The sequence below is a fragment of the Dromiciops gliroides genome, chromosome 3 (genome assembly GCF_019393635.1).
Source record: "Dromiciops gliroides isolate mDroGli1 chromosome 3, mDroGli1.pri, whole genome shotgun sequence".
NCBI lineage: Eukaryota > Metazoa > Chordata > Mammalia > Microbiotheria > Microbiotheriidae > Dromiciops > Dromiciops gliroides.
In genome coordinates this window covers 307,243,611-307,255,659 of record NC_057863.1, presented here as the reverse complement: position 1 = coordinate 307,255,659, position 12,049 = coordinate 307,243,611, and the positions used below count along the sequence as shown (strand labels likewise).

Genomic DNA, 12,049 nt, shown 5'->3' with positions numbered 1-12,049 from the left:
ATTTATTTATTCATTCATTCATTCATTTATTTATTTATTTATTTATTTATTTATTTATTAGTGAGGCAATTGGGGTTAAGTGACTTTCCCAGGGTCACACAGCTAATAAGTGTTAAGTGTCTGAGGTCGGATTTGAACTCAGGTACTCCTGACTCCAGGGCCAGTGCTCTATCCACTGTGCCATCTAGCTGCCCCATTCCCTTCCATTATTATAATTCTTTGATGCCTCTTTTGTGTGTGTATGACAGTTCACTCTGTTCAATTTTCCCTTTCTTCCATGCAATTTCTTTCTTGCCCCTTTATTTTGTTTATTTGGGGTATTGTCCCATCAATATCACCTTATAACCACACCTTCTGTTTACACCCTTCTAATTATTAAAAAAATTTTTTACATGCAACAAACGTTTATTTTATTTTTTCCAGTTACATGTAAGGGTAGTTTTCAACATTCATTTTCATAAGATTTAGAATTCCAAATTTTTCTCCCTCCTTCCCTCTCTTTCCTCCCCCCTCCACAAGACCACAACCAGGTTATATATGTAGAGCCCACAAGTGCTCTTTTGGTCAGTTCTTTCTATGGGGGTGGATAGTAAGCTTCTTCATTAGTCCCTTGGGATTGTCTTGGATCATTGCATTTCTGAGAGTAGTTAAGTCATTCACAATTGCTCATTGAACAATACTGCTATCACTATGCACAATGTCCTCCCAGCTTTGCTCACTTCACTATATATCAGTTCATGAGTCTTTCCAGGTTTTTCTGGGATCACCCTGTTTGTCATTTCCTATAGCACAAGACCATTCCACCACAATCATATACCACAGCTTCTTCCATTATTCCTCAATTGATGGACATTCCTTTGGTTCTCAATTCTTAGCCACCACAAAGAGTTGCTATGAATATTTTTTTTTGTAATTTTCCCCCCTTTTCTCTTTTTCATGATTACTATTGTTAACTGTTTCCCTTCCATCCTATTCCCTTCCCCATGATATTTATTCTATTATCCATCTTTTTTCATCCTATCCCTCTTCAAAAGGGATTTTCTTCTGTCTGTGTCCTCCCCCGATCTGCCCTTCTTCCTTTTTCCCCTCTCTCTTTATCCCCTTTCCCTCCTATTTTCCTGCAGGATTAGAGAGATTACTTCACCCAATTGAGTGTGCATGTTATTCCCTCCTTGAGCCAATTCTGATGAGTGTTAGGCTCATTTACTACTCAGATTAAATAGATTATTCCACCCATTTGAGTGTGTATGGTGTTTTTTTCTTTTTTTTTTGGTGAGGCAATTGGGGTTAAGTGACTTGCCCAGGGTCACACAGCTAGTAAGCATCAAGTGTCTGAGGCCGGATTTGAACTCAGGTACTCCTGAATCCAGGGCCGGTGCTCTATCCACTGCGCCACCTAGCTGCCCTTTGGGTGTGTATGTTAATCCCCCCTTGAGGCAACTCTGAGTTTAAGGTTTTTGAGCCTTTTCTGATGAGTGTAAAATTCATTTTCTGCCCTGCTCCTCCCCATCTCTTCCCCCACTCCATAAGCCTTTTCCTGTTTCTTTCATGTAGGATTTCACCTCTGCCCTTCCCCCTCCCCCAGTGCATTCCCCTCACCCCTCAATTTAACCCTAAAGATATCATCATGAGGCAGCTAGGTGACACAGTGGACAAAGCATCTCCCCTGGACCCAGGGGGATCCCAGCTAAAACCTGGCCTCAGACATAAGACAGTCACCTACTGTATGACTCCAAGTATGTCCCCCACCTCCAATTATTTATGGTTCTCTAGGATCTTGTATTTGAAAGTCAAATTTGCCATTCAGTTCAGGTCTTTTCATCACGAATACCTGAACGACCTTTTTCCATTAAAGTCCCATTTTTTCCTCTGAAAGATTATGCTCAGTTTTGTTTGATTGTAATCCCAATTCCTTTGCCCTCTGGAATATCATATTCCATGCCCTCTGGTCCTTTAATGTAGAAGCTGCTAGATCTTGTGCTATCCTGACTGGGGCTCCACAGTACTTGAATTCTTTCTTTTTGGCAGTTTGCAATATTTTCTCCTTGACCTGAGAACTCTGGAATTTGGTATAATATTTCTAGGAGTTTTCCTTTTGGGATTTCTTTCTGGAGGAATTCGGTAGATTCTTTCAATTTCTGTTTTAGCTTCTGCTTCTAGAATTTCAGGGCAATTTTCCCTGAGAATATCTTGGAAGATAATATCTAAGCTCTTTCCTTGATCATGGTTTTTCAGGTAGACCAATAATTTTCAAATGATCTCTCCTGGACCTATTTTCTAGGTCAGCAATTTTTCCCAGAAGATATTTCACATTGCTTTATATCTTTTTTATTCATTTGGATTTGTTTTATTGTGTCTTGGTTTCTCATAAAGTCGCTAGCTTCCATTTGTTTAATCTTAATTCTTAGGCAGTTATTTTCATCAGAGAGCTTTTCCATTTGTCTTTTCAAGCTGTTGACTTTTTTCTCATGTCTTTCCTGCATCACCCTCATTTCTCTTTCCTCTAATTATTCTAATAATAAAGTTAAGATTTATAAATATTATTGTCCCTTCAGTATCACCTTATGACCACATCCTCTTTCTGCATGTACTTCTAATTACTCTTAAAATAAAGTTGTTAAGACTTTAAAATATTATCTTATCCTATAGAAATATAAACAGTTCAACCTTATTGAATTTCTTACAATTTTTCTTTCTTTTTTCTTTTTTACCTCTTTATATTTCTCTTGAGTCTTATATTTGGAGGTCAAATTTTTTATTCAACTCTGGCCTTTTAATCAGAAATGTTCAAAAGTCCTCTATTTCATTAAATGTCACTTTTTTCCATGAAATAATATATTCAATTTAGTTGCAAAGGAGTTCCTTTGCCTTCTTGTATATTATATTACAAGCCCTTCAGTTCTTTAATGTGGAAGCTGCCAAATCCTGTGTAATTCTGACTGTGTAGCTCCATGGTATTTGAATTGTTTCTTTTTGGCTGTTTGCAATACTTTTTCCTTGATCTGTGACCTTTGAAATTTGGCTATGATGTCCTGAGGAGTTTTCATTTTGGGATCTCTTTCAGGTGGTGATTGGTGGATTCTTTTAATTTCTATTTTGCCTTCTGGTTCTTATATATCAGGGCAGTTTTTTTTGATAATTTCTTGAAATATATTATAGAGGCTTTTTTTTATCATGGCTTTCAGGTAGTCCAATAATTCTTATATTATTTCTTCTCTACCTATTTTCTAGGTCAGTTGTTTTTCCAATGAGAAATTTCACATTTTCTTCTATTTTAAAACCTTTTAAATTTTGTTTTATTGTATATTGGTGTGTCTTAGAGTCATTTCCATTTGTTCAATTCTAATTTTTAAAGAATTATTTTCTTTAGTGATCTTTTGTATTTCCTTTTCTATTTGGACAAATATGTTTTTTAGGGAGTTATTTTCCTCAGTAAATTTTTGTATTTCTTTTTTATGGTTCTCTTGCATTACTTTTATTTCTTTCCCCAATTTTCTTCTACTTCTCTAATTTGATTTTTTTTTGTTTTTGTTTTTGTTTGTTTGTTTTTTTTGGTGGGGCAATTGGAGTTAAGTGACTTGCCCAGGGTCACACAGCTAGTAATTGTTAAGTGTCTGAGGCCAGATTTGATGTTTTTGTTTTTTTGCAGGGCAATGAGGGTTAAGTGACTTGTCCAGGGTCACACAGCTAGTAAGCGTCAAGTGTCTGAGGCTGGATTTGAACTCAGGTACTCCTGAATCCAGGGCCAGTGCTTTACCACTGCACCATCTAGCTGCCCTCTAATTTGATTTTTAAAGTCCTTTTTAAGCTCTTCCAGGAATTCTTTTTGGGCCTGAGACCAATTTACATTTTTCTTTGAAGCGTCTCCTGTAGACATTTGTTACTATTGTCTTCCTCTATGTTTATGCCTTGATTTTCCCTATCACCATAGTAACTGTCAACAGACAAGCTTTTTTTTGTTTTGTTTTTTGTTTTTTGCTCATTTTTGCGCCTTGATGTTTTTATGAGAGTTAGCCTCTATTCCTACACTATCCCAAGTTTTTATGCTGAGACTCTGGGTCTTACTGCTGGCTTTCAGTGGGCTTCAGGGCTTAGATGCTTGCTTTCTTTGTAGAGTAAGTTTCCCTTCTGATTAGTATTGGGGGGTTAGTCCTCCCTTTTGACCTCTCCTGGGTGGGGCCTGGCCTTCTCTAGGGGTGGTGTCCTGGTGCTGGATTGCAAAAATTAACAGTCTTTCTGGTGGCTGGCTCTGGAGAAGTGATCTTATTGTTGGTCTTCTACAGGGGTGGTGCCCTGCTGCTGGGTTGCTCTGTTAGCAGGGCTTCTCTGTTAGCAGGCCCTGAAGGAGTAATTTTGTTTCCAAGCTGCCCAAGTGTAGGGGTCCTGTTACTGGGTGGCTATGGTAACTGAGTCCCTCTGCTAGCAGTTCCGGGAAGGGTAATTTTGTTGCAATCTGCTGAGGGTTGGAGCTCCCTTATGCTGGTTTGACCTGGAAAGAGTATCTCTGCTGGGAGGTCACAGGGGTGGGAACTTGATGTTGACCAGGCTTAGGTGGGACTTCACTACTGGTTAGCAGTGCAGTTAAAGCCTCCCTGGTGGTATCAGCTAGCTGTGGGGTGCCAGGTGAGGGTCCCTGCTATGCTTCCCAGACTGTTCACCACCCCAGGGAGCTGCTGGTTTAGAGGTGGGTGAAGCCTTACTGGTAATTTGCCCCAGGTTCAGAGCCTTGCTTCAGGCCCCCTCCTGTGAGTCTAGAAGCTGCTGCTGCTGCTGATGCTCCTGGACTTCATTTCCCTCCCATCCAGACAAGACAGATCTTTCCTACAGGGCTGGTAGGCTGCTTCCTTGCTTCTGGAACGATTCAGAGACACTTTTATATTGGTTTGGAGAGGAAATTTGGGAGATCTCACTTGGCCATCTATCATTTGTTTAAAAATATTATGTTTTAAGGTTGTGCTTAATTGAGATTATTTTTGTATTTTGAGAGTGTTTTTAAGAACTCATGCTTATTTATAAAGGTATTTCCCTTTTCTAGAATATTATACTTTAAATCCAGTAATAATCTGATTTATTATATTTGTTAGATTGATGTAGTATCTTTCTTCAGAGTTCAAGGTAGTATATTGAGAACTGTAGATCACTACATTTTATTTTATAAAGTTGAAATATGGCCCAAAATTAGGGACAGAAAGTAGAAAACAAAGGGGAAGGAGAGAAATGAGGAATTAAGTTTGACCCAGGACTTTGTATGGAGCAACAAAATAATTTTTAGCAACTTTCCTGATTTATTCAAATTTCTCAATGTCTATATCATTTTCAAATCTGAATTTAAGTGTACTGTGACATTAAAAAAAAGTTTGAGAGACATAATTTCTGGCTAATTTAATCATTTCATTAATAATGCTAGCATATTACCAATAAAATGGTCCAGTTATACTCTCAAATGCCAAAGATGAATCGTGGTGGTAGGCTCACAGATTAATATGCCCTTGGAAAAGTAAGTATGCCTGAGAGTGGAAATCAGCTCTTATTGGTTAATAATTAATGAGAGAATGAATATTATAATGAGAGATGGATCTATTCTTTTTTTTTTTTTTCAGTGAGGCAATTGGGGTTAAGTGACTTGCCCTGGGTCACACAGCTAGTAAGTGTTAAGTGTCTGAGGCTGGATTTGAACTCAGGTCCTCCTAACTCCAGGGCTGGTGCTCTATCCACTGCACCACCTAGCTGCCCCAAGATGGGTCTATTCTAATGAGGGGATGTACCTTTGATTTGACTTCTAAGTTTTGCAGTCTTGGACAATCTGATCAAAGAATTTATCCTCATCTATACCTGTATAGAGCACAATGGGCTTGCCCCACCTTAGAGTAAATTCCTTGTAAGGTTGGGTGAGGTCTGAACAAAATTGAGGAGAAAGTTAATTCAATCTCTATCAGCAATGTCTTTCAGAGACTGAACAACTTACAGGTTTCTGAAAAAATCCTGGTCCTAATTCAATAACTGATTATTAATATGAGGGAGAAATGATCATTTTTCTCAGTACCATATGAGTCAGGGAGATAAACATAAATTCCTTCTGTCCTTCCTTTCTTCCCCCAACCCCTCCACAACAACACACAGAGAGAAGTAAAATACCGTTGTTTTTTTGTTATTTATTATCTTCTTAATTTCAGGGCAAAGTTCCCTATGGAGTTCACTGTCCCCAACCTATTTCCTAAATTTATATGATGTTATTAAAGAAAAAAATTATTGACTTTTTTTTTACAGCATTGTTATATAAGAATTCCTTCCCCTGCTGAAAATAGGAAGGTGGTTCCTTATTTTTTCTCAGGGTCTAAGATGAGTAATTTCACTTACTTTGTTCAGCTTTATTTTAGTTTAATTTCATTTACATTATTATATACATTGTTTATATTGTTCTCTTGACTTTGCTTACTTCAATCTTCAGTTCATACAAGTTTCTGAGTTCTTCATATTCCTTGTTTTTTGCAGTGTGATAATATTTCATTATAATTGTATACCAGTTTCTTCAACCATTCTTTGGTAGATGTGCAATTTTTTTTTTAAACCTGGGTGATTTGAAAGGTCCTGGAATAACATCTGTCCAAAAATATATGCCCTGTCAGACTTTAAAATTCTACTGTTAGCTTTATTTATTTATCTATCCACTCATCTATTTTATTTATTTTTGAGTTAAGGTATTGTCTTTTAAAATGATCTATTTTGAAATGTTTCCCCATAGGAATGTTAGCATAGTAAACTATCAGCCATTAGTGAATTAGTATGAATTGTTTATTATATTGATTTCCTTTCAAGATAGTTAGCTAGAATGAAGGTAAGGTTACACTGAGTACAGGGGAGAAGGAATGGTAATTTTTGAGCATGAGTTATAGTTTTTCTTCTCCCTTCTCATCAAGGTGCATCCATGCCTTCTTCCTATGGTCTCCTTTACCTCATGTCACACCAAGAAGTAGGCCTTCTCTTTGCCAAGGCAAACATACACAAATGATTCTATTATATTTCGTCTTCTACAACAGATTACACCCTCTATTATATCTATTCTCTCTATCTTTTTTTTTTTTTTTTTTTTTTTAGTGAGGCAGTTGGGGTTAAGTGACTTGCCCAGGGTCACACAGCTAGTAAGTGTTAAGTGTCTGAGGTCAGATTTGAACTCAGGTACTCCTGACTCCAGGGCTGGTGCTCTATCCACTGCGCCATCTAGCTGCCCCTATTCTCATTTTTTTAAATAATCTCTCCTTTTCAGTTGTCTGCTTCCCTACTCCCTACAAATATGTATGCTTGTGTTACAATAGGTATCTCCACTCTTCCTCTCCTCTCATTCTTTTCTTAACTCTCCGTAGTCCTGGCTTCCAGTTTCATTATTTAGCTGAAACGAATCTCCCCAAAGTCACTAGTGATCTCTCTTTTTTTTTTTAGACTCCTAGAATGTCCTTTTAATCAAGTTCAGACTTAGGAATGCAGTTTTGTATCTCTGATATCAAATCAAATGAACAAACATTTATTAAGCACCTACTATGTGCCAGGCACATATAAAGAAAAGCAAAAATACCTCTTGCTTCCAAGGAGCTTATAGTCTGATGGGGGAGAAAACATACACATTATTTGAGGCAGCTGGGTTGTGTAGTGGATAGAGCACTGGACCCGATGTTCGGAAGATGAGTTCAGATCTTACTTTAGACCCTGGGCAAGTCACTTAACCGCTGTCTGCCTCAGTTTCCTCAACTGTAAAATGAGGATAATAATAGCACGTCTCTCCCAGGGTTGTTGTGAGGATCAAATGAGATAATAGTTGTAAAGCTCTTAGCATAGTTCCAGGCACATAGTAGGTACTTTAAAAAATTTTTTAGTTTTCAACATTCATTTTCATAAGATTAGTAGTGATCTCTTAATTGCCAAAGTTAATGCCTTTTCTTTATCTCCCAGGGTTGTTTGAGGATCAAATGAGATGATATTTGTAAAGCACATTGCAAACCTTAAAGTGCCACATAAATGCTAGCTGTCATCATCATCAACATTATTATTATTATCATAACATGCACAGAGTAAAACAGGAGAATAGGTGTCTCTTTTTCATTTAGGAAGGTGGACCTTTGCTGACACTAGGGGCAGTAAGTATCCTTACCAGGCACAAAACATTGTTTTCCAAGTCCTACCAGCTCAGATTGCTAAACTTCAAGAGAACAGGGTAGTGTCCTCAGGGAGGAGCAAACTCTTAGAGCAAGCACTACACTTTGGAGAAAACACAGGCCACTGGAACCACAGAAACTGGTGGCAGGCCTGGTACTCTATCCATTGTGCCACCTAACTGCCAGTGGGGGTCAGACTTTCCTTCCAAACTGACTTCTTCTGGCAGAGCTTTCAGCAGTGCATTGGGCATTGTATCTAGTATGGTCAGGGACTACATCTCCTCTAAGGTGATGGAACTGAAAGGTGACACCAGACTGAGCACAGGACCTAAGATGACCAGAAGTAAGCAGAGCTTCTGCAGTTCTAACCTTTGACCTTCCTTCCTGTCACCTAAGCAGGCATCACCTTCCTTGTAGCTAAGCAGGAGCTAACTGTCATCCCATCTCTCTCCTGACTGTTGTGGTTAAACTCCTTGAGAGGGTCATCTACAACACTTCCTCTCCTCTCACTCTCTTCTTAACTGTCTACATTCTGGCTTATGACCTCATCATTCAACTGAAATTGCCCTCTCCAAAGTCACTAATGGTCTCTTAACTGCCAAATCTGTGACCTCTCTGCATGCAGCCTTTGACACTCACTGTTGATCATCCTCTTCTTGACACTCTCTAGGCTTTAAGGACTCTGCTCTCTCCTGGTTCTCCTCCTCCCTGTGTAACAGCTCCTTCTCAGTTGGCTTTGCTGATCTCCAGGTCACATTTGCCAGTTGTGGGGGACAGCTCACAGGGCCCTCCCCTGGCCTTCTTTTCTTCTCCCTTTATTCTGTTTCACTTGGTGATCCTATCAGCTCCATGAATTCAGTTATCCTCTGTATACTGAGGATTCTCAAGTCGACTTATCTAGCCCTAACCTCTCTGCTGACCCCCAACCTCACGTCTGTAACTGCCTATTACACATCTCAGATTGGACATCCCATAGACATCTTAAACTCAACATGTCCCAAACTGAAACTTGTTATTTGTCTCCCCAAACCCTCCATTCTTCCTATCTTTCCTGTTACTATCAAGGGCACCACCATCCTCCCCATCACCCAACCTTGCAACCTAGATGTCCTCCTTGACTTCTTATTCTCTTTTACACCCAACACAACCCAACTCCCACCCAATCTCAGTATCTACTCATTTGCTAAGACCTGTCAGTTTTACCTTTGTACTATCTCTCAAATACTCCCCCTTCTCTCCTCTGATACTGCCACCACACTGATACAGGAACTTCATTACCTCATGCCCATACAATTACATTAGCTTATTGGTTGTTCACCCTGTCACAAATCATTTCTCACTCCTGTCCATTTTATACTCAACTATCAAAGTGATCTTAAAGTGCAAGTCTGATCATGTCACTGTCTACCCAATAAACTCTGATGATTTCTTGTCACTTCCAGGATCAAATATAAAATTCTCTGTTTGGTATTCAAAACTCCTTTATTCTTCCCCCTCCTTCCAACATACTTTTCTTTTTTTTTTTAAATTTTATTTATTTATTGTGGGGCAATGAGGGTCAAGTGACTTGCCCAATGTCACACAGCTAGTAAGTGTCAAGTGTCTGAGGCTGGATTTGAACTCAGGACCTCCTGAATCCAGGGCCGGTGCTCTATTCACTGTGCCACCTAGCTGCCCCTCCAACATACTTTTCAATCCAATGACACTGGTCTCTTTGATATTCTTGGTTTTTTGTTTGTTTGTTTTGTTTTGTTTTTTGGGAGCAATGGCGATTAAGTGACTTGCACAGGGTCACACAGCTAGCAAGTGTCAAGTGTCTGAGGCTGGAATTGAACTCAGGTACTCCTGAATCCAGGGCTGGTGCTTTATCCACTGTGCCATCTAGCTGCCCCCCTCTTTGATATTCTTTAAACAAGATAGTCCATCTTACTATATTTTCACTGGCTGGGCAGGTAGGTGGCACAGTGTATAGAGCACTGATCCTGGAGTCAAGAGGAGCTGAGTTCAGATGTCACCTCAGATACTTAATAGTGATGTGACCCCCGGAAAGTCACTTTACCCCAATTGCCTTAAACATCCATGGCCATCTCCAAACTGATGCATATCTTGCTACTGGACTCAGATGACTCTGCAGGAGAGAGTGAAGCTGGTGACTTTGCGCAGTGCTCCCTAACTTAAATTCAAATTACTATAAGTCATGATATCACCTCCTGATGTCATGGTCTTCTTTGAGAATGAAGGACAAACAACAACAACAATAACATCCTCTATGCCTGGAATTCTCCCCTTCCTTATCTCTGCTTTTTTTCCAAGTTCCAGTTTTAGTCTCAGCTTCAGTAGGAGACATGTTCAGATTCCTCCTTAATTCTAGTATCTTCTCTCTATTGATTATTTTCAACATATCCTGTACATAGCTTATTTGCATGTATCCATGTATTTTGAATGAAATCATTGGTGTGGACCAAAATTTACATATAAGACATTCAGCACAAAGATGATTTTATTTTCATATGGCTACAATCAGCCCCTTGTCTCATTTCTTCTACCCATAGGCTGGAAACTACTGTTCTAACATAAAGCACTGAATTTCTAAATTTGTTAGTGTGTGACCTTTCCCCAGTCGCTCCTTTTGTATATCATTCAGAGTATATGGAATGCTTTGTTATCTAATTCAAGTACTGAATTTAGTCCTGAATTCATAATAAAAAGATGGCTTTTTCTTTCTAGTTTCGAATACCAAAGAAGTCAAAATCAAAGCAAGAAGATACTCAGGTTCAGGCACCTCTGTCAAGACTCAGAAGCTCTGACCACAGGGACCACCCTTTGCTGGGGGTAAATGAAAACTACTTTCTTTTATGTGTACATTTAAAAAAAGTGTATAAAATATTTTATTAAAGCAATTTTAATTTCCTATATTGCCCCTTTCTTGTTCTTTCTAGTTATTCATTTGTAGTTTTCAACTTATAGTGGTTCTTGTTATGTTTTAAGATCATGTTTTTATTATTGATTTTATCTTCAGCTATACCTTGTTTTGAACAATTGAATAGTTATAAATTTTCTTTTGTAAATCAACATATTTTAAATAGACTAAGCATACAATTAAAGGAAATCTGGAGTAAATTTCACTCTTATTTGTTTCATGTTAAGATACTTATATATTGTATTTTTAAAAAGAATGACATATGTTTCCCAAAAGATTTTTCTGTTGAGGAAACTCAGGTTTTTCAACTGTTTTCTTCCTTTTTTCAGTGGGGGAGGTAGCTAAAATAGTGAATGACAGAATTGGGATCCAGAGAGATTTTTGACAGACTAATCTAATAATATGAAATTGAATAAGGATAAAAATAAAGTCTTATTCATGGGTTAAAAAAATCCACTTTAGAAATTTAAGATGGGGGATGGGATAGCTAGATAGCAGTTCATTTAAAAACTATTGGGGTTTTACTGGACAGCAAATTCAATATGAATCAGCAATGTGAAGTGGAAAGCAAAAAAGCAAAGAGTCTTAGGCTTTATTAAAAGTGACACAGTGTCTAGGACTAGAGAAGTGATAGTTCTGTTGCACTATGTCCTAGTTAGACTACATCTGGAATATTATGTTTAATTCCGGTCAGGTGAGACATTTTGGAAAGGACATTGATAAATTGCTAAGCATTCAGAGGAGGTCAGTGAGAATAGAGAATAACCTGAAGTTCTTTTTAAAAGTAATTTCAGAATGGGCAATTATCATCTTTTAAAAAAAATTTATTTATTTTATTTTTTTGCAGGGCAATGAGGGTTAAGTGACTTGCCCAGAGACACACAGCTAGAAAGTGTCAAGTGTTTGAGGCCTCATTTGAATTCAGGTCCTCCTGAATCCAGGGCTGGTGCTTTATCCACTGTGCCACCAAGCTGTCCCCTGA

At 38.3% G+C, this 12,049-nt stretch overlaps 1 protein-coding gene across 3 annotated transcripts in view; it reads left to right on the top strand.

Annotated features, from left to right (window-relative positions):
• SENP7 (SUMO specific peptidase 7) overlaps positions 1 to 12,049 on the top strand; it is a 183,821-nt gene that overhangs the window by 28,024 nt on the left and 143,748 nt on the right. For all 3 annotated transcript variants that reach the window (XM_043992005.1, XM_043992004.1, XM_043992006.1), the window contains exon 3: positions 10,875 to 10,979. In XM_043992005.1, the coding sequence (XP_043847940.1) occupies positions 10,875 to 10,979 (105 nt within the window). The remainder of the gene's footprint in view (positions 1 to 10,874; positions 10,980 to 12,049) is intronic.